Source organism: Heptranchias perlo, chromosome 25, assembly GCF_035084215.1.
Source record: "Heptranchias perlo isolate sHepPer1 chromosome 25, sHepPer1.hap1, whole genome shotgun sequence".
In the NCBI taxonomy this organism is placed as follows: Eukaryota; Metazoa; Chordata; class Chondrichthyes; order Hexanchiformes; family Hexanchidae; genus Heptranchias; species Heptranchias perlo.
In genome coordinates, this window is record NC_090349.1 from 12,471,759 (window position 1) to 12,497,692 (window position 25,934).

At 45.7% G+C, this 25,934-nt stretch overlaps 1 protein-coding gene across 1 annotated transcript in view; it reads right to left on the minus strand.

The window, feature by feature from the left end:
* LOC137342027 (solute carrier family 2, facilitated glucose transporter member 11-like) overlaps window positions 1-25,934 on the minus strand; it is a 54,691-nt gene that overhangs the window by 10,998 nt on the left and 17,759 nt on the right. Inside the window, exons 3-7 of the mRNA XM_068005632.1 lie at window positions 16,546-16,706; window positions 14,802-14,926; window positions 8,121-8,250; window positions 5,649-5,797; window positions 1,441-1,628 (exon numbers count right to left, since the gene is read on the minus strand). Of these exons, the coding sequence (XP_067861733.1) occupies window positions 1,441-1,628; window positions 5,649-5,797; window positions 8,121-8,250; window positions 14,802-14,926; window positions 16,546-16,706 (753 nt within the window). The remainder of the gene's footprint in view (window positions 1-1,440; window positions 1,629-5,648; window positions 5,798-8,120; window positions 8,251-14,801; window positions 14,927-16,545; window positions 16,707-25,934) is intronic.

Sequence of the window (25,934 nt, forward strand, 5' to 3'; positions counted from 1 at the left end):
TGGTTTAGGATTAGTGTTATTGTCATGGGGAAAACATCATTGTTGTTTTGACACCTACAAAAACAACAACTTGCATTTATATAACGCCTTTAACATCCCAAGACGCTTCACAGGGGCATTTTCAAATAAAATTTAACACCAAGCCACATAAGGTGACCAAAAGCTTGGCCAAAGAGATAGGTTTAAAGGAGGAGAGAGAGGGAGAGAGGCGGAGAGGTTTAATTCTGTTTAATTCCAGAGCTTAGGGCCTAGGCAGCTGAAGGCACGGCCACCAGTGGCGCAGCGATTAAAGTGGGGATGCGCAAGAGATAAGAATTGAAGGAGCGCAGTGATCTCGGAAGGTTGTAGGACTGGAGGAGATTACATAGATAAGGCCATGGAGAGATTTGAAAATAAGGATGAGAATTTTAAAATCGATGCATTCCCAGACTGGGAGCCAATGTAGGTCAGCGAGCACAGGGGTAATGGGTGAACGAGATTTGGTGCAGTTAGGATACGGGCAGCAGAGTTTTGGATGAGCTCAAGTTTATGGAGGGTGGAAGATGGGAGGCCGGCCAGAGGAGCATTGGAATAGTCAAGTCTGGAGGTAATAAAGGCATAGATGAAGGCTTCAGCAGCAGATGAGCTGAGGCAGCAGTGGAGACTGACAATGTTATGGAGGTAGAAGTGGGCAGTCTTGGTGATGGAGCAGATAATGCCTTACCACATTTGGAGTTAATTGTTAGACCTGGGCTACAATGATCTACACTTGGCAGAAAATAATGACACAGGTTTCAACCCGTGTTCTGCTTATGGGAGCTGCCATCAAGCTGTAAACACCAGAAAAGATATCGGAAAAGAGCCTGAACTGTAGCAGTCCCTGTCAGTGCCACTCTGAAATCAGCCACTCAGTAGTGCAAGAGAGGACTGCCCATCCCCATCGATTTTTCTGTCCTTTCTGTAGGAAAGCCCCTGCCCATGGTGAGATCAGGAAGTCAGTGCACGGTAAATCATGGGCACTGATTTGTGTTCTATCTCCCCCCACCATGGCATAGCATATCGCAATGCCATACTCTGTACCATAGTGTTGCCACTTTTCCTCTGTTTGATTTTGTTTCAGATCATTAAGGTGCTTCTACCCCCTGTAATTGCGCCTCCCCCCTCCTTAAACTGCTGCAGTGGGAGTCCTACTGTAACTCTTGCTACAGGGAGTGATGGGCTCCCTTTGTGTGGTGCTCTGCTTCAGAATGCTGAACCCTTTTCGCAGCTTTGAAACTAAAACTGTACCTTCTGTTGTGCAACATTGAATAAAATTAATGTTTGACAGCAATTCATCATGAAGTATTCTACATGTTAGGTGTATTGACAGCTTCCTGGTCACCAATTCCTATCTGAGCAGAACTGAATGGGAATGGAACTGTTGCATAGATGAAAAGCACTTGAAACTGAAATGATACTTACAATATTGATGCCACTTAGTTGCATGCCCGCACTGATGGCCACTGCTGTTAAGAACTGACATCGGACCGTTTGGTCTCTGAACAGCTGTAAAAGGCTCTTTTTGCTTTCTCCCTGCATCTGTGCCCGTTCTGCCATCATGTCTCCAACCTCCTCAGTGAAATCGCCCGAACCCCACAGTCTTCGTAATGCTTTGAGGAAGAGAAACCATGAAGACAATGAATTGGAAGAAGGCAGTTTGAACGTTGAATAATGAGTTGGTTAGGTAATTGTTCGAAAAGGGCGGTTATCAGTAGGAATACAACCAGGGAGAGGAGTCCACATGCACTGTGTTTTAGCGATTACTATAGTTAATAATGACCTTGGTGTTTATGCAGTTTGGGCAGACACATGGCAAATGCATGTGTAAATATAAAGTACTACCCACAGGTAAAAAAAAATGTGGGAAATAATTATTCAGTGGAAATGAATTAGCACTGAGAGACTCGCAAAGGGCATTGGGAGCAATGGGACATACGTCCCTTTTAATGACCAGACAATGCAGCAAAGCAATTAAAAAAGCGATATAATGTTGGGGTTATATACACAATAAAGACGTCTACAGTAGCCTGTGTCAGTCTACACAAGTTATGCTAAGGCTTTACAGTTCCATGCCACAAAGAAAAAATATACCAGTGGAATATAAGGGCCCATTAATCAAAAAGTAATGGTAATGGTTCGGAATAATCCCTTATGGTTAAATATAGAGTTCAAGGGCTGGATATTCCACTGGGGTGGATTCACAGCTGGTGGAGGGTGGAGGGTAGGACTTCAGGCGGGGGAAAATCCAGCCCCAGATCCACTGACTCTTCTCACAGAAGTAGCTAATGGATGTAATAATCCAGCAATGAGATGAAACCCTGGAAATAGGCGTGACAAACTGTACACTGTAGGAAGGGTATTTTAGGTGGGAAGTTTTACTGATTTAGGACCATATTTCCCATTGTTTACAAAGTCTGATGAAAAAGTAGGTGAGAGTGAACAATGGAGCAACAGAGGTCAGGTACAGTAATAGATTTCTCATCTGTTAACTCTACTTGACAACTTGTTCCAAGCTAAAACATATTAATGGAAGATCATGGAATCAATCATAGAATCATACAGCATAGAAGGAGGCCATTTGGCCCATCATGCCTGTGCTGGCTCTTTGAAAGAGCTATCCAATTAGTCCCACACCCCTGCTCTTTCCTTATAGCCTGCAACTTTTTTTGCTTTTAAGTATCTATCCAATTCCCTTTTGAAAGTTACTATTGAATCTGCTTCCACCACCCTGTCAGGCAGTGCATTTCAGATCATAACAACTTGCTGCGTAAAACAATTCTCCTCATCTCCCCTCTGGTTCTTTTGCCAATTATCTTAAATCTGTGTCCTCTGGTTACCGACCCTCTCAGAAACCCAGAAAGTCTTTGTTAAAAGGCAATGAAGAAAAACTTGCTTAATTTTACATGGGGCAGATAACAATGAAAATTGAGTTCATTACTCACAAACAGACCTTCTGGGTTAGTTGTATGAAAGAGGGGCAAAATCTCAGTGTTTGAACAAAGCACGGATTGTAATAAACTGTGTGGCTATGGTATCACCCCTACTGCCCAAATACAGCAGCTATTGTATGTTATATCATAGTGCAGCAGGAGGTCAAGGCAAGGACGTGGGAGTGGCACCACTGGTGCAGAAAACTCCCCCAGACAGGGGGTCTACCACAACAATGCAGATCCCTGGACCTGAAAGAGGAGCAAAGTATGAGGGGGTTCCGCCTACCTGTAACTTGGGTGTGTTGTTAGGTCTATAATGTCCTGCAGGGGCAGTTGACCATCCACATTGCACTGATACGCTTTTGAGACTTTTACCTCAGATGTCTTCCTGGGCCAAAGACTGCTTCTATAAGCGGACTCTAACTCCCTACGCACTGGAGTGTGCCTTTACCTACTCAATATCTTGGTAATTGTAGCAAGCCCAGGTTTCACTGTATTCACCTTACTGACTATATCACATGCCCCCATGTGATTTCCTTGACTTTGGAGAGTGTAAAATAAACAATCTATCAGATCATTATACATCATAGACAAAAGTGTTTGTATTTTTGCATGGCAGTGAAGGGCACCACTGCTCTCAACTTTTATATTGCAGAGTCCTTAAGCTCACTTGTAAACGTCAGTCACTTTGCCATCCACTAGTCTTTCTAGCTTTTTAAAAGAGCCGGCACAGGCACAATGGGCCGAATGGCCTCCTTCTGTCTTGTAGGATTCTATGATTCCAGTCCATAATGCACCTGCTCCCCCAACTATATGCATTTCAGCAAGGATCATCAACTGTAAGAGGTAAGGTTATATCACACTGCTCACTTTCTCAAGGGCACCATTGAGTGTATTCACATAACCAAAAGAGGGACATTATTCTAACAATGTCTAAAAGGTTTGCAATCACCACCAGAAAATAATGCACATCACTGCACACTTCGTAGGAATACACAGTCAAAGGTCACACAGCTCTTCAAAGGAGAATAAAAGATGGAAGGCTGGTACCATGGAGATATGGGCTGTATGGCGTAACTACAATGGCACAACTACTCTACCCCAGCTGAGATCAGATACAACAATGCACCTACACAAACCGAAATTCTCAAACATTCCAGGTGCTAAAGTAATGTTTCAGGTGCTTGGACTGGTCTGGGGGGAAGGGGATGGAGAACACTTTTACAATGAGCACCAATGAAGGTAGCCAGAAGTGTAACAATATGCCATACGCTACACAATGGACAGAGATCTCACCATTCAAATGGAGAGAACCAGGAGCAAGGCACAGAAGGACAGTGTGAACCAAACGAGAGGCCAATGTTCCATATGGCATTGCACCATTAATTTTACTATGTATGTGTTGCTTTTATTTTACTGATACCTTTAATAAGTCAGATTTAAAAGCAGCTCCATATTAAGATGGTTATGCCATCACAAAGTGTGCAGTGATGTGCATTATTTTCTGGTGGTGATTGCAAACCTTTGAGACATTGTTAGAATCATGTCCCTCTTTTGGTTATGTAAATACACTCAATGGTGCCCTTGAGAAAGTGAGCATGTGATATAACCTTACCTCTTACAGTTGATGGTCCTTGCTGAAATGCATATAGTTGGGGGAGCAGGTTCATTATGGACTTGAATTGTAGAATCCCATAGGACAGAAGGAGGCTATTTGGCCCATCGTGCATAGTTGCCATACCTTGGTGTTCTTTTTCTAGTTTTGAAACTTCTTTTGAACTCCCTCCTATCTCCCTGTAGTGGTTGAGCCCAAGTTGACCTGGTTGGCGACCTGCTGCCATAGATTTTGAGTCTGGTGTAAGTTCATGGACTGCCCCTCCCCCTCGCCTCCTCCCTCCCTTGGGTCTATAAACTTCAGCCTGTATTTCAAGCACACTATCCAGAAGGAAGTGAACATCCTGCAATAATTGTCATTAATTCTAGTGAAGAGGCAATTCAACTGCTTGAAAAGTGTGAAGAGCAGTAGATTCCTGGCGTGTTGTGATTAACCAATCCGCCTTCATTCCCACTAACACATTACATTACACAGAAACTCCAGCAGCAAAATTCTGCACACCTGCCACCTTGCTTTGCGTACATTATTGTCTACAATGTAAGGGAAAATAGCTCTTTCTTCAGGAAAATATGTTGCAAAGTGTACAGCACTTAACATCTGCTCATCACTTCATGAGGGTCATTTGGACTTTGGGCGATAGTGTAAAGAGACCAATATCGGATCAGCCCCCCGTTCTACATCTCTCCCCATTTTCACTTCTGTTGACTTCAACAAGAGAGATGTGAAATGGACGGCCAATCCGATATCACCTGGTTTACACTATCGCCAAATGTCAAAATTACTCTCCCCACCCCCCACTTTGTATGAATGCTCCAGAACTTCAGTCCAAGAAATTTATACAACAAATAGACCCAACACATGCATGACATCATTACTCCTCTAACCCTTCTTTATCTGAACATTAGTCTACATTGGTAGCTACCAGATAGTCTCCATTTGTAATATGACTCCAGCACAAGTAATACAGTTAAACACAGGTGAGGTTCAGTGAATTGCACATAAAACAACAAACTGCTGCTTTATTTGTATTGCCCACCTTTGAATAGAATATATCCAATGGGGAACTGACCTGTGTTTTCACTTACCGTCTACGCACAGAGCCCTGTTTCCTTTGTCCATGAGTAGGTATCTGGGGCTCTCTGGAAACCAGGGCAGAAAGACGAGCTGAATCAGGGCAGGCAGGCCACTAAAGGCCAGCAATAAATGCCAGGTACTTTCATTACCTAGAATTTGCCTGGGGAAGAATAAAGAGGAGCACACAACAGGATTAGGTAAGGACCTGACAGGGCAGACAGGGCCTCAGTTTAACATCTCATCCAAAAGACAGCACCTCTAATAGTGCAGCTCTCCCAGTACTGCATAGAAGTGCCAGCCCTAGATTTTGTGCTCAAGTCTCTGAGTGAAACTTGAGCCCGCAACCTTCTGACTCATAGGCAAGAAGGCTACCCACTGAGCCAAGTGCAGATATCCACAGCTTATGAAACGTGCCTCATGGATTCCTTTATGAGATTCTTTTTGGCAGTTGAATTTCAGGAATCACTCTTGATGCAGCAGAGGCCACGGTTGGATGAACAACGAGTTCTGTGGGGCGGGGTGGGGGTGGGGTTGTCGAACTGGTGGAGGTTGGAGAGGTAGAGAAAGGCAAGGCCATGTAGGATTTAAATTACATAGAATTACATAGAATGTACAGCACAGAGAGAGGTCATTTGGCCCAACAGGTCCATGCCGGTGTTTATACTCCACTTGAGCCTCCTCCCTCCCTACTTCGTCTAACTCTATCAGCATATCCTTCTATTCCTTTCTCCCTCATGTGTTTATTTAGCTGCCCCTTAAATGCATCTATGCTATTCGCCTTAACATAAGAACATAAGAAATAGAAGCAGGAGTAGGCCATACGGCCCCTCAAGCCTGCTCCGCCATTCAATAAGACTATGGCTGATCTTCGACCTCAACTCCACTTTCCCGCCAAATCCCCATATCCCTTGATTCCCTTAGAGTCCAAAAATCTATTGATCTCATTCTTGAATATACTCAATGACTGAGTCTCCACAGTCCTCTGGTGTAGATAATCCCAAAGATTCACAACCCTCTGAGTGAATAAATTTCTTCTCATCTCAGTCCTAAATGGCCGACCCCCTTATCCTTATCCCCTAATACTAGACTCTCCAGCCAGGGGAAACAGCCTCTCAGCATCTACCCTGTCAAGCCCTCTCAGAATCCCAGTTCCAATGAGATCACCTCTCATTCTTCTAAACTCCAGAGAATATAGGCCCATTCTACTCAATCTCTCCTCACAGGACAACCCTCTCGTCCCAGGAATCAATCTAGTGAACCTACGTTGCACCGCCTCTAAGGCAAATATATCCTTCCTTAGGTAAGGAGACCAAAACTGTACACAGTACTCCAAGTGTGGTCTCACCAAGGCCCTGTACAATTGCAGCAAGACTTCCTTACTCTTCAACTCCAACCCCCTTGCAATAAAGGCCAACATACCATTTGCAATTACTCCTTGTGGTAGCGAATTCCACATTCTAACCATTCTCTGGGTAAAGAAGTTTCTCCTGAATTCCCTATTGGATTTATTGGTGACTATCTTATATTTATGGCCTCTAGTTTTGGTCTCCCCCACAAGTGCAAACATCTTCTCTATGTCTACATTATTAAATCCCTTTGTAATTTTAAAGACCTCCATTAGGTCACCCCTCAGTCTTCTCTTTTATAGAAAAAAGAGCCCCAGCCTGTTCAGCTTTTCCTGATAGTTATAACCTCTAAGTTCTGAAGGAAGACTGGAATCAGCAGCCACAGGAAGCATGCAGAGAGCAGCAAAGAAGAGATCATTGAGCAGCAAGGGAGCAAAATCCAGATCAGGATAGGAACCAGATCAAAGCATTGAGTGAAAAATTCCCAGTGGAGGAGCAGAAAACTGAGCCTGTAGAAGGAGACCAGGTACTGGAATAGGGACAGTCCAGCAGAGAATAGAGTCCAAGCAGAAAGCAGCAGCAATTAGATAGTTGCTTGAAAAAGAGGAATATTAAAGTAATTGAAGGAGCAAGCAGGAGAGTTAGGTGACTCGTGGAAAAAAATACTAGCATTTACTTGATGGGCTGAATGGCCTGTTTCTGTGGCTGATTAAAACCTTGAAAGTATTAATCAAGAGATCAAGGAGTCCTAGAACTCTCTATTTAGGAATGTTAAGGCATAAATTCATCTGGCTGTTGAGTGTGGCAGCATTATAAATCCATCTGTAAATATTTCCAGTGAAACTGTAAACATGTTCTTCCACTAGATAAAGCTGAATGATTGTAGTTTATGCACTCTGCTGCAACAACAGTTACACATATCGGCCAGAGGCTGTCTTACCCTGCTCTTTATGAGCCAAGTATGTACCATAGCAAGGGGACACACAAAGACTTCAATCCCGGCCAATGGTGAGTATCTCGTGTCCAGACCATGATCAAGGGCCCGTATTGCCTGAGCTGCAAGTATCAGTGACAAGTCACCCACAGTGTCTGCAGTTGGTTAGTTAGTTTAAACTATGCTCATGGTTCAAGGTTTACCTGAGTCCAACCACCAGCCCCATCCATTTCCCAAAGGCAACAAATACAGCACGAGTCAGACACACAGCACCTCGCAGTTCCTTCGGTGCTATTTCCCCGAGGTACAAGCCGTGAGCCACCAAGCCAATGCCTTTTAAAATAGAAACAGGATAGAAAATGTGCATCAGTAACAATGATGAGAGCTGGTGCAGTGATACAGTTTAGGTTCAGCTCTTGCGGGCAATAGCTAGAACTAATACCGCTGGCTCACTCGTGTTTAAGGCTTTAAGAGAAATTAAATACGGTCAAGCTTCGTTTGTGATAAACTGGGGTAGATTTTCAACGCTGCCTGGGTGTAAAACTTGGCGTTGTGGATCAGCTGCCCGTTAGAGAAACCGTCTAATCACTGGAATTTCATGCCCTCAGTGGAAATGAAATTCGGGTGATTTCTATAACGGGCATCCGACCACAACGCCCAGTTTTATGCCCGGGTGCAATGTTCAAAATCTACCCCAAACACCTTTGTGATTTTGTGAGCAGGTCCCTTTGTTTAGAAAGATATTTTCTCCTCTTCCTGGTTCCCCAGTGTCCTCCAACACTGCTGTGAAAGCTGCCACTAGAACGTGGGAGAGCGCAAACAGGGTGTCTGTCCCTCCCTTACCGCAAGAGAGTGCCCGGCATCCACTGGGCATCTCCCCACGGCAGCACAGTTACCGTACAGAGTATCAAGGATGTAAAGCTGCATCCTACCACTGCATGGTAGGGTCGCTATCAGGGCGGATTAATGCATGGTCCCAGGAGGCCTGTGCTCAGCCAAATATGGCACCCTCCGTAAAATTATCTGTTTCATTTAAGCATAGTATATATGAACGCGTAAATTTATAAATCTAAAGAGAAAAATCAAGGCCGTAGAGTAGTGTAGCAATTTGGGCAAAGATAAGCAGAGTGTGTCAGGAAGGGACAGAGAGTTTAATGGTAATAGTGCATCAGTGAATAAGGTTAAAGCAGGAAAAAATAGTAAAAAGTTAAAATTAAAGGCGCTTTATCTTAATGCTCGAAGCATTCAGAATAACATAGACAAATTAATGGCACAAATAGAGATAAATGGGTTTGATCTAGTAGCCATTACTGAGACGTGATTGCAAGGTGACTAAGGTTGGGAACTAAATATTCCAGGGTACTTGACTTTTCAAAAAGACAAACAAAATGGAAAAGGGAGGTGGGGTGGCCCCCTAACAGTAGTTGCACTGTTAGACAGGGTATTAATCATGAAATAAGAGGAGCTTATTTCTTGTTAAGCTAAGAGGAGCTTGTAACTAAGGTAATGCAATAAGCCTGGGGGACTTTAATCTTCTTATAGACTGGGCAAATTAAATTGGCAAAAGTAGTTTGGAGGACAAGTTCATGGAATGCATTCGAGACAGTTTCCGAGAATAATACATCAAGGAAACAACCAGGGGACAAGCTATTTTAGATCTTGTCTTGTGTAATGAGACAGGGATAATTAGTAATCTCATAGTAAAGGATCCTCTGGGGAAGAGTGATCATAATATGATAGAATTTCATATTGAGTGCGAGAGTGACGTACTTAAGTCTGAAACTAGAGTCTTAAGCTTAAACAAAGCCAATTACATAGTTATGAGGGGCAAATTGTCTACGGTTGATTGGGAAATTAGATTAAAAGATATGATGGTAGATAAGCAATGGTGAACATTTAAAAAAATATTTCATAATTCTCAACAAATATACATTCCATTGAGAAATAAAAACTCCATGGGAAAAGTGATCCATCCATGGCTAACTAAAGAAGCTAAGGATAGTATTAGATTAAAAGATAAGGCTTATAATGTTGCCAAGAAGAGTAGTAAGCCTGAGGATTGGGAGATTTTTAGAAACCAGCAAAGCATGACCAAAAAATTGATAAACAGGGAGAAAATAGAATATGAGAGTAAGCTAGCAAGAAATATAAAAACAGATTGTAAGAGCTTCTACAAGTATGTAAAAAGGAAGAGAGTAGTGAAAGTAAACGTGGGTCCCTTAGAGGCTGAGACAGGAGAAATTATAATGGGGAAGTGACAGAGACGTTAAACAAATATTTTGTATCTGTCTTCACAGTAGAAGATACTAAAAACATACCAGAAATAACGGGGCTCCATAACTACTGCCATGAGAGTGAGGAACTTAAAGTAATTAATATTAGTAAAGGAAAAGTACTGGAGAAATTAATGGGACTAAAAGCCGTTAAATCCCCTGGACCTGATGGTCTACATGCTAGGATTGTAAAAGAGGTGGCTGCAGAGATAGTGGATACATTCGTTGTGATCTTCCAAAATTCCCTAGATTCTAGAACAATCCCAGTGGATTGGAAGGTAGCAAATGTAACCCTGCTATTCAAGAAAGGAGGGTGAGAGAAAACAGGGAACTACAGGCCAGTTAGCCTGACATCAGTCGTCAGGAAAATGCTGGAATCCATTATTAAAGATGTGGTAACAGGACATTTAGGAAATCATAATATGATCAGGCAGAGTCATCATGATTTTATGAAAGGGAAATCATGTTTGACAAATCTATCAGAGTTTTTTGAGGATGTAACTAGCAGGGTAGATAAAGGGGAACCAGTGGATGTAGTATATTTGGATTTTCAAAAGGCATTTGATAAAGTGTCACACGAAAGTTTGTTACGCAAGATAAGGGCTCATGGAATTGAGGGTAATATATTAGCATGGACAGAAAACAGACAGTAGGAATAAACGGGTCATTTTCAGGTTGGCAGATTGTTATTTGTGGGGTGCTGCAAGGATCAGTGCTGGGGCCTCAGCTATTTACAATCTACATTAATGACTTAGATGAAGGGACCGAGTGTAATGTATCCAAGTTTGCTGACGATACAAAGCTAGGTGGGAAAGTAAGCTGTGAGGAGGACACAAAGAGGCTACAAAGGGAGATAGACAGGTTAAGTGAGTGGGCAAGAAGGTGGCAAATGGAGTTTAACGTGGGGAAATATGAGATTATTCACATCGGTAGGAAGAATAGCAAAACAGAATATTTTTAAATGCTTATATTGGCCAAAAAGTGTGTGGAGCTGGAAACAGCTGGGCAAAAGGTCACTACACAGGAGGAACGTGCTTGTAATATGGTAGAGTACTGTAATAGCACGACCACATTATACCAGATTATAGTGGGCAAATCGCGTTCACACAAACGCACCCGCAATAAGCAGTGGGGACTGTACTAGGACTGTACTCCTGCTCCTATTTCTTATGTTCTTGTGAAATCATATCTATAAATATATAAATATATATATATATCTATGTGATTTGCTTCATTATTAATGCAGTGTGTAAACATTTTACGGGTCTATTTCTTCATGCATTTTACTACACGTTTGTGTTTTCATGGATGGGTGAGGAGAGAGTTGTGTGAGGAGTGAGGAGGGGGTTGTGCGAGGGATGAGGAGAGGATTGTGTGAGGGATGAGGAGGGGATTGTGCGAGGGATGAGGAGGGGATTGTGCGAGGGGTGAGGAGGGGGTTGTGTGTGGAGTGAGGAGGGGGTTGTGCGAGGAATGAGGAGGGGGTTGTGTGAGGGATGAGGAGGGGTTGTGTGAGGAGTGAGGAGGGGGTTGTGCAAGGGGTGAGGAGGGGGTTGTGCAAGGGGTGAGGAGGGGGTTGTGCAAGGAGTGAGGAGGGGGTTGTGCAAGGGGTGAGGAGGGGGTTGTGCAAGGGGTGAGGAGGGGGTTGTGCAAGGAGTGAGGAGGGGGTTGTGCGAGGGATGAGGAGGGGTTGTGCAAGGAGTGAGGAGGGGGTTGTGCGAGGGATGAGGAGGGGTTGTGTGAGGAGTGAGGAGGGGGTTGTGCCAGGGGTGAGGAGGGGGTTGTGCAAGGGGTGAGGAGGGGGTTGTGTGAGGAGTGAGGAGGGGGTTGTGTGAGGGGTGAGGAGGGGGTTGTGTGAGGAGTGAGGAGGGGATTGTGCGAGGGATGAGGAGGGGGTTGTGCAAGGGGTGAGGAGGGGGTTGTGTGAGGGGTGAGGAGGGGGTTGTGTGAGGAGTGAGGAGGGGATTGTGTGAGGGGTGAGGAGGGGGTTGTGTGTGGAGTGAGGAGGGGGTTGTGCGAGGAGTGAGGAGGGGATTGTGTGAGGGGTGAGGAGGGGGTTGTGCAAGGGGTGAGGAGGGGGTTGTGTGAGGGGTGAGGAGGGGGTTGTGTGAGGAGTGAGGAGGGGATTGTGTGAGGGGTGAGGAGGGGGTTGTGTGTGGAGTGAGGAGGGGATTGTGCGAGGGGTGAGGAGAGGGTTGTGTGAGGAGTGAGGAGGGGGTTGTGTGAGGAGTGAGGAGGGGGTTGTGCGAGGGGTGAGGAGGGGGTTGTGCGAGGGGTGAGGAGGGGGTTGTGCGAGGGGTGAGGAGGGGGTTGTGCGAGGGGTGAGGAGGGGGTTGTGCGAGGGGTGAGGAGGGGGTTGTGCGAGGGGTGAGGAGGGGGTTGTGTGAGGAGTGAGGAGGGGGTTGTGCGAGGGGTGAGGAGGGGGTTGTGCGAGGGGTGAGGAGGGGGTTGTGCGAGGGGTGAGGAGGGGGTTGTGCGAGGGGTGAGGAGGGGGTTGTGCGAGGGGTGAGGAGGGGGTTGTGCGAGGGGTGAGGAGGGGGTTGTGCGAGGGGTGAGGAGGGGGTTGTGTGGGGGGTGAGGAGGGGGTTGTGCGAGGGGTGAGGAGGGGGTTGTGCGAGGGGTGAGGAGGGGGTTGTGCGAGGGGTGAGGAGGGGGTTGTGCGAGGGGTGAGGAGGGGGTTGTGTGGGGGGTGAGGAGGGGGTTGTGCGAGGGGTGAGGAGGGGGTTGTGCGAGGGGTGAGGAGGGGGTTGTGTGAGGGGTGAGGAGGGGGTTGTGTGGGGGGTGAGGAGGGGGTTGTGTGAGGGGTGAGGAGGGGGTTGTGTGAGGAGTGAGGAGGGGGTTGTGTGAGGGGTGAGGAGGGGGTTATGTGAGGGGTGAGGAGGGGGTTGTGTGAGGGGTGAGGAGGGGGTTGTGTGTGGAGTGAGGAGGGGGTTGTGCGAGGGGTGAGGAGGGGGTTATGTGAGGGGTGAGGAGGGGGTTGTGCGAGGGGTGAGGAGGGGGTTGTGCCAGGGGTGAGGAGAGGCCCCTAATTCTCGATCCAGCCCTGGTTGTCACCCAGTCTGGTTTTAAACCAGGCAGAACAATTTTCGATTGGGGTCTCCCAGATTTTTTCCCACTGCATCTGTGTCTTGTGAAGGTGTTAATAATTAAAGTTTTCCACAGTAAAGAAAACATAAGAACTCAAGCTCGATGCCTCCTTCCCCTGCTCTTTTCTTGTCCTTATCTGGTTTAGGATTTGGGAATCAGCGACAGCCCCAGTGAGGCGGTATATTATGGCTCCTGACTCACTGCAACCCATATGGCTGCTGTGAGAGGTTAATGCTTCAGGACCCATTTTCTCAGTGTTTGTATTTCTGACCTGAGTGGATCATTGATCAGTTTTCAAGAGTGTTGAGACTCGGATGTTTAAATTAGATGTGGCTGCCCCCTGGTGGGGATTTGAATCACTGCATGGTCTTCCAGTTGGGGCATGAGCACATCAGCTGGGCTGACACTCCAGTGCAGCACGGAGGGAATGAGTGTTGCCAGAAGTGTTGTCCAATGGATCGGATGGATGTTAAAGATCCCATGGCACTACTCAAAGAACAGCAGGTAGTTCCCCCAGTGTCTTGGCTAATATTCCTCCTAATACAGTCCCCACCGCTTATAGGAGGTCCGTTCATGTGAACGCGATTTGCCCACTATAATCTGGTATAATGTGGTAGCGCTATTACAGTACTCTACCATATTACAAGCATATTCCTCCTGTGTAGTGACCTTTTGCCCAGCTGTTTCCAGCTCCACACATTTTTTGGTCGATATAAGCGAATGCCTGTTTTAAACATGGATGTTTTAGGTGTTGTGGACTGTACAACCAAAGCAGATCACCCAGTCATTCACCTCATTGGTGTTTGTGAAATGCACAAACTGGCTGCTATGTTTGCCGACATAACAACAGTCACTGCAAAGTGATTCACAGTGTGAAAAGCACTGAGATGTTCCGTGACAAGGTGTTATATGAATACAAGCATTTCGTTCATCTTTTCTTCATGTGCAAGCTTTCCAGAACTGAGGCCAAACCCAGAGATGTTCAATCACAAATCCAGTCACACCTTCTGTGCGATATTCTCAGGCAGAATTGTGCACCAGTGGATTGAAACTGTTAGCTTCTGAAACGTGCCACTGGGAATGGGAGAGGCAGAAGGGGCAGACAGTCGAGTAAGGTGGAACACTGGGACTTTTTATTAACATTCAAATTTCCAGAAACATCTACCTCCCTTCCAGCTGTTTTTAGCAAGTGCTGCACAGTCACACGATACATGGGTCAAACCTGAGTTGTAATTAAAGTTGCTCAAATCTAAGCCTTTAGGGTCCAAGGTGGCCTGTCCCTTTAAATAACTGACAGCACACATGTGCGGAGGAACACGACATCAAGATCGCTCAGAGTTTTCAGTAGGCAGCAAGATTGAAGTGTCGTTCACCTTCATGTCATTGAGCACATTCGTGTTTCAGATGGGACTTTCAGGTAATGGTTGAGCCAGGATTTTCTGTCTCTATTGCCAACATTTGAGGATTTTCTTTCAACCTCTGCAAACAATACGCACTACTCTTTAAATAAAATATTTCCATCACCTATGTTAATTCCATACAGGAATCTCCCCACCAGGATCATCTCGAATGATCTTGCCATCCTGCTGAATCCCATTATTAGTGCGGCCACAATTGCCACGATGTTATTGGCCAGCAAGGACTTCTTTCTGAAACAAACGCATGTGTTTAGTTGGATGTATTCTGAACAATTACAACCTTTACCAAGTAACATTTAATGGTAATGAGTCTTCTGTACTCAGCAGAATAGAATATCCAAGCTGTAAGCACACTTCATTGAAGTCTTCAAGAAGCAATCAAACAAGGCAGATCATTGGGCAGGAGCAGGTCAGAATTAGCTAAATCTATCTCTACATAGTCACCTCTTCAATGATCATAGACAGAATGTTTACTTTTGAGATGTTATCATTCTATTTAATTTAAAGAACATAATTTAGCTGTATTTTCATCTTTGCATCATGTTTGTTACTGGACTCCATGGATTAATTAAAATCATCATCTTTAATTATGCAGATCCACTGGAAAGTCAGACCCATTTTTGGTTAGCCTGAGGCTGTAAAATTCTACTCAAGCAATAACCTTCAAGCAAGTTACTATCCAGGTCTGGTCAGCTTGGAAATGGATCTAGACTGATTGTATATCTGTCCTCAATTTGTAATTCCTCACTCTGTCCCGCTATCTCCACATCTTCAATCCCTCAATGTGTCTATCTCTGCATCTCCAATCCCTCATTGTGTCTATCTCTGCATCTCCAATCCCTCATTGTGTCTATCTCTGCATCTCCAATCCCTCATTGTGTCTATCTCTCCATCACCAATCCCAGTGTGTATATTCCTTCATTTCCAATCCCTCAGTGTGTCTATTCCTTCACCTCCAATCTCTCAATGTATCTATCTCTTCCTGTCCAATTCAACAGTGTATCTATCTCTCCATCGCCAATCCTTTAGTGTGTCTATCTCTTCATATCCAATCCCAGAATGAATATATCCCTCCATCTTCAATCCCTCAGAGTATCTATCCCTCAATCTCCAATCCCTCAGTGTGTCTCTCCCTCAATCCTTCAGTCTGTCTATCCCTCAATCCCTCAGTGTGTCTCTCCCTCAATCCCTCAGTGTGTCTCTCCCTCAATCCCTCAGTGTGTCTCTCCCTCAATCCCTCAGTATGTCTCTCCCTCAATCCCTCAATATGTCTCTCCCTTAATCCCTCAATATGTCTCTCCCTTAATCCCTCAGTATGTCTCTCCCTCAATCCCTCAGTGTGTCTCTCCCTCAATCCCTCAGTGTGTCTCTCCCTCAATCCCTCAGTATGTCACTCCCTCAATCCCTCAGTCTGTCTATCCCTCAATCCCTCAGTCTGCCTATCCCTCAATCCCTCAGTCTGTCTCTCCCTCAATCCCTCAATATGTCTCTCCCTCAATCCTTCAGTATGTCTCTCCCTCAATCCCTCAGTCTGTCTCTCCCTCAATCCCTCAGTCTGTCTATCCCTCAGTATGTCTCTCCCTCAATCCCTCAGTCTGTCTATCCCTCAGTCTGTCTATCCATTCACCGCTAATCCCGACATCTCCAATTCTTCAACATTTCTCTTTCTGAATTCTTGCTTTCTGAATACCTCCTGTGCTCCTTTTTTAACCTTACATTAGTAAATGTGTATTTCATTCCCTTTTATGGCTTAGCTCTTCTGTTTAAATTCAAGCAGGTTATAAACTGGAACAAATTCATAGCCAACAGTCTTGCGGTTTGATGCACAGGCAGATCCCTGGTGTTCTTACCTTCCATACTTCACTGTTAAAACTGCTGCAAATTGTGCTCCTACCAGTCCTCCAACGGGGTACACTGATACGATCACGGACCACAAGAGCTTTATTGCATATTCCTGCAGTGGTGTTTCATACCGTTCAATCCATGTTTCATTGATAAAGTTCTTAATATACTGGAAGAATTAATTAAAACAGCAGATTACATTAAATATCAAGCTTTAATATAATTGCAGATCAGTATCAGCAGAACTGTGAGTTTCAGTGAGAGTGTCAGTATCAGTAAGAATAGGAACGTGGGTGTGAGTAGGAGTGTATTATCAGCAGTAGTTTATGAATAGGAGTGTGAGAGTATCAGTAGGAGCATGAATAGCAGCGAGAGTGTCAATATCAGCAGGAGTGTGGGTCTCAGAAGGAGTGAATGTCAGCAGGAGGATGAATGACAATGGGTGTGCAAGTATCATTACAAATGTGAATATCAGGAAGAGTGTCAGTATCAGTAGAACAGTGATTATCAGTGGGAGTGTGAGTATCTATAGGAATGTGAGTATCAGTGGGATTGTGAGTATCAGTGGGAGTGGGAGTATCAGTGGGAGTGTGAGTATCAGTGGGATTGTGAGTATCAGTGGGAGTGGGAGTATCAGTGGGAATGTGAGTATCAGTGGGAGTGTGAGTATCAGTGGGATTGTGAGTATCAGTGGGAGTGGGAGTATCAGTGGGATTGTGAGTATCAGTGGGATTGTGAGTATCAGTGGGATTGTGAGTATCAGTGGGATTGTGAGTATCAGTGGGAATGTGAGTATCAGTGGGAGTGGGAGTATCAGTGGGATTGTGAGTATCAGTGGGATTGTGAGTATCAGTGGGAGTGGGAGTATCAGTGGGATTGTGAGTATCAGTGGGAGTGGGAGTATCAGTGGGATTGTGAGTATCAGTGGGATTGTGAGTATCAGTGGGAGTATCAGTGGGAGTATCAGTGGGAGTGGGAGAATCTGTGGGAGTGGGAGTATCAGTGGGAGTGGGAGAATCAGTGGGAGTGTGAGTATCAGTGGGAGTGGCAGTATCAGTGGAGTGTGAGAAACAATAGGAATGTTAGTATCAGGGAGAGTGTGAGTATCAGTAGGATTGTATCAGTGGGAGTGTGAGAATCTGTGGGAGTGTGAGAATCTGTGGGAGTGGGAGAATCTGTGGGAGTGTGAGAAACAATAGGAATGTTAGTATCAGGGGGAGTGTGAGTATCAGTAGGATTGTGAGTATCAGTGGGAGTGGGAGTATCAGTGGGAGTGGGAGTATCAATGGGAGTGGGAGTATCAGTGGGAGTGGGAGTATCAGTGGGAGTGGGAGTATATGTGGGAGTGTGAGACCAGTGGGAGTGTGAGACCAGTGGGTGTGTGAGTATCAGTGGGTGTGTGAGTATCAGTGGGTGTGTGAGTATGAGTAGGAGTGTCAGAATCAGTGGGTATGTGAGTATAAGTGGGAGTGAGAAAATCAATAGGAGTGTGAGAATCAATGGGTGTGGGAGTATCATTGGGAATGGGAGTATCGGTGGGAGTGTGACTTTCAGTGTGAGCATCTGTGGGAGTGTGAGAATCAGTAGGAGTGTAAGTATGAGTGTGAGAGTGAGAATCTGTGGGAGTGTGAGAATCAGTAGATGTGTGAGAGTTAGGGCGAGTGTGAGAGTCAGGGCGAGTGTGAGTATTAGTGAGAGTGTGAGTATCAGTTGGAATGTGAGAATCAGTAGGACTGTGAGAATCAGTGGGATGGTGAGTATCAGTGGGATGGTGAGTATCAGTGGGATGGTGAGTATCAGTGGGAGTGCAAGTATCATTGGAATATCAGTAGGTGTGTATGAGTGAGAGTCAGTGGGAGTGTGAGTATCAGTGGGAAGGTGAGCATCAGTGGAATTGTGAGTGGGAGTGTGAGAATCAATGGGAGTGTGAGAATCAATGGGAGTGTGAGAATCAATGGGAGTGTGAGAATCAATGGGAGTGTGAGAATCAATGGGAGTGTGAGAATCAATGGGAGTGTGAGCATCAGTGGGATGGTGAGTATCAGTGGGAGTGGGAGTATCAGTAATAGTGCAAGTATCATTGGAATATCAGTAGGTGTGTATGAGTGAGAGTCAGTAGGAGTGTGAGAATCAGTGGGAGTATGAGAGTCAGGGCGAGTGTATTAGTGAGAGTGTGAGTATCAGTTGGAGTGTGAGTATCAGTAAGAGTGTGAGTATTATTGAGAGTGTGAGTATCAGTTGGAGTGTGTATATCAGTGGCAGTGTGAGAATCAGTGGCAGTGTGAGAATATCAGTAGAAGTGTGTGTATCAGTGGGAGTGTGAATATCAGTAAGAGTACGAGAATGAGTAGGAAGGTGAAAATCAGTGAGAGTGTGAGCTTCAGTGGGCGACTGAGAATCAGTAGGAGTGTGAGTTTCAGTGGGAGTTTGAGTATCAGTGGGAATGTGAGTATCAGTAATAGTGTGAGAATCAGTGGGAGTGCAAATATCAGTGGGAGTGCGAGTGTCAGTAGGAGTGTGAGAATCAGTGATTGTGTATCAGTAGGAGTGAGAGTATCAGTAGGAGTGAGAGTATCAGTAGGAGTGAGAGTATCAGTAGGAGTGCAAGAATCAGTATAAGTTTTAGTATCAGTGGGAATGTGAGTATCAGTAGGAGTGTATCAGTTGAAGTGTGAGAATCAGTAGGCGTGAGAATCAGTAGGTGTGTGAGTATCAGTGCGATTGTGAGTATCAGTGGGAGTGTGAGAATCAGTAGGAATGTGAGTATTTGTAGGAGTGTGAGCTTCAGCTGGAGTGTGAATATCATTGGGAGTCTGAGTATCAGTGGGAGTGGGAGTACCAGTGGAAGTGTGAGTACCAGTGGGTGTGTGAGAATCAGTAGGAGTGTGAGAAACAGTAGGACTGTGAGAATCAGTGGGAGTGGGAGTATCAGTAATAGTGTGAGAATCAGTGGGAGTGCAAGTATCATTGGAATATCAGTAGGTGTGTATGAGTGAGAGTCAGTGGGAGTGTGAGCATCAGTGGGAAGGTGAGCATCAGTGGGATTGTGAGTGGGAGAATCAGTGGGAGTGTGAGAATCAGTGGGATGGTGAGTATCAGCGGGAGTGTGAGAATCAGTGGGAGTGGGAATATCAGTAATAGTGCAAGTATCATTGGAATATCAGTAGGTGTGTATGAGTGAGTATCAGTGGGAAGGTGAGTGGGAGTGGGAGTATCAGTGGGAGTGTGTGTATTAGTGGGAGTGTGAGTATAAGTAGGATGGTGAGAATCAGTGGGAGGGTGAGAATCAGCGGCAGTGTGAGAAACAGTGGGAGTGCGAGAAACAGTGGGAGTGTGAGTGTCAGTGGGAGTGGGAGTATCAGTGGGAGTGGGAGTATCAGTGGGAAGGTGAGTGGGAGTGGGAGTATCAGTGGGAGTGGGAGATTCAGTGGGAGTGGGAGTATCAGTGGGAAGGTGAGTGGGAGTGTGAGCATCAGTGGGAGTGGGAGTATCAGTGGGAAGGTGAGTGGGAGTGTGAGCATCAGTGGGAGTGGGAGTATCAGTGGGAAGGTGAGTGGGAGCGTGAGTATCAGTGGAAGTGGGAGAATCTGTGGGAGTGGGAGTATCAGTGGGAGTGGGAGTATCAGTGGGAGTGGGAGTATCAGTGGGAGTGGGAGTATCAGTGGGAGTGTGTGTATAAGTGGGAGTGTGAGACCAGTGGGAGTGTGAGACCAGTGGGAGTGTGAGACCAGTGGGAGTGTGAGACCAGTGGGAGTGTGAGACCAGTGGGTGTGTGAGTATCAGTGGGTGTGTGAGTATCAGTCGGTGTGTGAGTATGAGTAGGAGTGTCAGAATCAGTGGGTGTGTGAGTATAAGTGGGAGTGAGAAAATCAATAAGAGTGTGAGAATCAATGGGTGTGGGAGTATCATTGGGAATGGGAGTATCGGTGGGAGTGTGACTTTCAGTGGGAGTATATCAGTGTGAGTGTGAGTATCAGTAGGATTGTGAGTATTATTGAGAGTGTGAGTATCAGTGGGAGTGTGAGAAACAGTAGGAGTGCAAGAATCAGTGTGAGTGAGAATATCAGTAGGAGTGTGTGGATCAGCAGAAGTGTGTGTATCAGTATAAGTGTGAAAACCAGTGTGAGCATCTGTGGGAGTGTGAGAATCTGTGGGAGTGTGAGAATCTGTGGGAGTGTGAGAATCAGTGGGAGTGTAAGTATGAGTGTGAGAGTGGGAATCTGGGAGTGTGAGAATCCGTAGGAGTGTGAGAGTCAGGGTGAGTGTGAGTATTAGTGAGAGTGTGAGTATCAGTAGGAGTGTGAGAATCAGTGGAAGTGTGAGAATCAGTGGAAGTGTGAGAATCAGTGGGATGGTGAGTATCAGTGGGAGTGTGAGTATCAGTGGGATGGTGAGTATCAGTGGGAGTGTGAGAATCAGTGGGAGTGTGAGAATCAGTGGGAGTGGGAGTATCAGTAATAGTGCAAGTATCATTGGAATATCAGTAGGTGTGTATGAGTGAGAGTCAGTAGGAGTGTGAGTATCAGTGGGAGTATGAGAGTCAGGGCGAGTGTGAGAGTCAGGGCGAGTGTATTAGTGAGAGTGTGAGTATCAGTAGGAGTGTGAGTATCAGTAGGAGTGTGAGTATTATTTAGAGTGTGAGTATCAGTTGGAGTGTGTATATCAGTGGCAGTTTGAGAATCAGTGGCAGTGTGAGAATATCAGTAGAAGTGTGTGTATCAGTGGGAGTGTGAATATCAGTAAGAGTACGAGGATGAGTAGGAGGGTGAAAATCAGTGAGAGTGTGAGTTTCAGTGGGCGACTGAGAATCAGTAGGAGTGTGAGTATCAGTGGGAGTTTGAGTATTAGTGGGAATGTGAGTATCAGTAATAGTGTGAGAATCAGTGGGAGTGCAAGTATCAGTGGGAGTGCGAGTGTCAGTAGGAGTGTGAGAATCAGTGATTGTGTATCAGTAGGAGTGGGAGTATCAGTAGGAGTGCAAGAATCAGTATGAGTGCGAGAATCAGTATAAGTTTTAGTATCAGTGGGAATGTGAGTATCAGTAGGAGTGTATCAGTTGAAGTGTGAGAATCAGTAGGCGTGAGAATCAGTAGGTGTGTGAGTATCAGTGCGAGTGTGAGTATCAGTGGGGGTGCAAGAATCAGTAGGAACGTGAGTATTTGTAGGAGTGTGAGCTTCAGCTGGAGTGTGAATATCATTGGGAGTCTGAGTATCAGTGGGAGTGTGAGTACCAGTGGAAGTGTGAGTACCAGTGGAAGTGTGAGTACCAGTGGGTGTGTGAGAATCAGTAGGAGTGTGAGAAACAGTAGGACTGTGAGAATCAGTGGGAGTATCAGTAATAGTGTGAGAATCAGTGAGAGTGCAAGTATCATTGGAATATCAGTAAGTGTGTATGAGTGAGAGTCAGTGGGAGTGTGAGCATCAGTGCGAAGGTGAGCATCAGTGGGATTGTGAGTGGGAGTGGGAGAATCAGTGGGAGTGTGAGAATCAGTGGGATGGTGAGTATCAGCGGGAGTGTGAGAATCAGTGGGAGTGGGAATATCAGTAATAGTGCAAGTATCATTGGAATATCAGTAGGTGTGTATGAGTGAGAGTCAGTAGGAGTGTGAGAATCAGTGGGAGTGGGAATATCAGTAATAGTGCAAGTATCATTGGAATATCAGTAGGTGTGTATGAGTGAGTGTCAGTGGGAGTGGGAGTATCAGTGGGAGTGTGAGTATCAGTGGGAAGGTGAGTGGGAGTGGGAAGGTGAGTGGGAGTGGGAAGGTGAGTGGGAGTGGGAGTATCAGTGGGAGTGGGAGTATCAGTGGGAAGGTGAGTGGGAGTGGGAGCATCAGTGGGAAGGTGAGTGGGAGTGGGAGTATCAGTGGGAGTGTGAGAATCAGTGGGAGTGGGAGTATCAGTGAGAAGGTGAGTGGGAGTGTGAGTATCAGTGGGAGTGTGAGAATCAGTGGGAGTGGGAGAATCTGTGGGAGTGGCAATATCAGTGGAGTGTGAGAAACAATAGGAATGTTGGTATCAGGGGGAGTGTGAGTATCAGTAGGATTGTGAGTATTAGTGGGAGTGGGAGTATCAGTGGGAGTGGGAGTATCAGTGGGAGTGTTAGACCAGTGGGAGTGTTAGACCAGTGGGAGTGTGAGACCAGTGGGTGTGTGAATATCAGTGGGTGTGTGAATATCAGTGGGTGTGTGAGTATGAGTAGGAGTGTCAGAATCAGTGGGAGTGGGAGTACCAGTGGGAGTGTGAGTATCAGTGGGTGTGTGAGTATCAGTGGGTGTGTGAGTATCAGTGGGTGTGTGAGTATCAGTGGGTGTGTGAGTATCAGTGGGTGTGTGAGTATCAGTGGGTGTGTGAGTATGAGTAGGAGTGTCAGAATCAGTGGGTGTGTGAGTATCAGTGGGTGTGTGAGTATCAGTGGGTGTGTGAGTATCAGTGGGTGTGTGAGTATCAGTGGGTGTGTGAGTATGAGTAGGAGTGTCAGAATCAGTGGGAGTGGGAGTATCAGTGGGTGTGTGAGACCAGTGGGAGTGTGAGACCAGTGGGTGTGTGAGTATCAGTGGGTGTGTGAGTATCAGTGGGTGTGTGAGTATGAGTAGGAGTGTCAGAATCAGTGGGTGTGTGAGTATAAGTGGGAGTGAGAAAATCAATAGGAGTGTGAGAATCAATGGGTGTGGGAGTATCATTGGGAATTGTAGTATCGGTGGGAGTGTGACTTTCAGTGGGAGTGTATCAGTGTGAGTGTGAGTATCAGTAGGAGTGTGAGTATTATTGAGAGTTTGAGTATCAGTGGGAGTGTGAGAAACGGTAGGAGTGCAAGAATCAGTGTGAGTGAGAATATCAGTAGGAGTGTGTGTATCAGCAGAAGTGTGTGTATCAGTAGAAGTGTGAAAACCAGTGTGAGCATCTGTGGGAGTGTGAGAATCTGTGGGAGTGTGAGAATCTGTGGGAGTGTGAGAATCAGTAGGAGTGTAAGTATGAGTGTGAGAGTGGGAATCTGGGAGTGTGAGAATCAGTAGATGTGTGAGAGTCAGGGTGAGTGTGAGTATTAGTGAGAGTGTGAGAATCAGTGGGAGTGTGAGAATCAGTGGGAGTGTGAGAATCAGTGGGATGGTGAGTATCAGTGGGAGTGAGAGAATCAGTGGGAGTGGGAGTATCAGTAATAGTGCAAGTATCATTGGAATATCAGTAGGTGTGTATGAGTGAGAGTCAGTAAGAGTGTGAGTATCAGTGGGAGTATGAGAGTCAGGGCGAGTGTGAGAGTCAGGGCGAGTGTATTAGTGAGAGTGTGAGTATCAGTTGGAGTGTGAGTATCAGTAGGAGTGTGAGTATTATTTAGAGTGTGAGTATCAGTTGGAGTGTATATATCAGTGGCAGTGTGAGAATCAGTGGCAGTGTGAGAATATCAGTAGAAGTGTGTGTATCAGTGGGAGTGTGAATATCAGTAAGAGTACGAGGATGAGTAGGAAGGTGAAAATCAGTGAGAGTGTGAGCTTCAGTGGGCGACTGAGAATCAGTAGGAGTGTGAGTATCAGTGGGAGTTTGAGTATTAGTGGGAATGTGAGTATCAGTAATAGTGTGAGAATCAGTGGGAGTGCAAGTATCAGTGGGAGTGCGAGTGTCAGTAGGAGTGTGAGAATCAGTGGGAGTTTGAGTATCAGTGGGAATGTGAGTATCAGTAATAGTGTGAGAATCAGTGGGAGTGCAAGTATCAGTGGGAGTGCGAGTGTCAGTAGGAGTGTGAGAATCAGTGGGAGTTTGAGTATCAGTGGGAATGTGAGTATCAGTAATAGTGTGAGAATCAGTGGGAGTGCAAGTATCAGTGGGAGTGCGAGTGTCAGTAGGAGTGTGAGAATCAGTGATTGTGTATCAGTAGGAGTGAGAGTATCAGTGCGATTGTGAGTATCAGTGGGAGTGTGAGAATCAGTAGGAATGTGAGTATTTGTAGGAGTGTGAGCTTCAGCTGGAGTGTGAATATCATTGGGAGTCTGAGTACTAGTGGAAGTGTGAGTACTAGTGGAAGTGTGAGTACCAGTGGAAGTGTGAGAATCAGTAGGAGTGTGAGAAACAATAGGACTGTGAGAATCAGTGGGAGTGGGAGTATCAGTAATAGTGTGAGAATCAGTGGGAGTGCAAGTATCATTGGAATATCAGTAGGTGTATATGAGTGAGAGTCAGTGGGAGTGTGAGCATCAGTGCGAAGGTGAGCATCAGTGGAATTGCGAGTGGGAGTGTGAGAATCAGTGGGAGTGTGAGATCAGTGGGATGGTGAGTATCAGTGGGAGTGTGAGAATCAGTGGGATGGTGAGTATCAGTGGGAGTGTGAGAATCAGTGGGAGTGGGAATATCAGTAATAGTGCAAGTATCATTGGAATATCAGTAGGTGTGTATGAGTGAGAGTCAATAGGAGTGTGAGAATCAGTGGGAGTGGGAGTATCAGTAATAGTGCAAGCATCAGGACATTCTGGAGGGGGAGGGTGAACAGCCAGTTGTCATGGTGCATATAGGCACCAACGATATAGGTAAAAAACAGGATGAGGTCCTACAAGCTGAAATTAGGGAGTTAGGAGTTAAACTAAAGAGTAGGACCTCAAAGGTAGTAATCTCAGGATTGCTACCAGTGCCACGGGCTAGTCAGAGTAGGAATGACAGGATAGCTAGGATGAATACGTGGCTTGAGAGATGGTGCAAGAGGGAGGGATTCAAATTCCTGGGCCATTGGAACCGGTTCTGGGGGAGGTGGGACCAGTACAAATTGGACGGTCTGCATCTGGGCAGGACTGGAACCAATGTCCTAGGGGGAGTGTTTGCTAGTGCTGTTGGGGAGGGTTTAAACTAATGTGGCAGGGGGATGGGAACCGATGCAGGAAGTCAGTGGGAAGTAAAGTGGTGATAGAAACAAAAGGCAGTAAGGGAGAGTGTACAGAACATGACCGGACAGATGGTCTGAGAAAGCAGGGCAAAGACCAAGGGAAGTCTAGATTAAACTGCATTTATTTCAATGCAAGAAGTCTGATGGGCAAGGCAGATGAACTCAGGGCATGGATGGGTACATGGGACTGGGATGTTATAGCTATTACTGAAACATGGCTAAGGGAGGGGCAGGACTGGCAGCTCAATGTTCCAGGGTACAGATGCTATAGGAAAGATAGAGCAGGAGGTAAGAGAGGAGGAGGAGTTGCGTTCTTGATTCGGGAGAACATCACGGCAGTAGTGAGAGGCAAATATGTAAGGAGATTACAGACAGCTGCAAAAAAAATAGGGTGGTAATAGTGGGGGACTTTAACTTTCCCAACATTGACTGGGACAGCCATAGCATTAGGGGCTTGGATGGAGAGAAATTTGTTGAGTGTATTCAGGAGGAATTTCTCATTCAGTATGTGGATGGCCCGACTAGAGA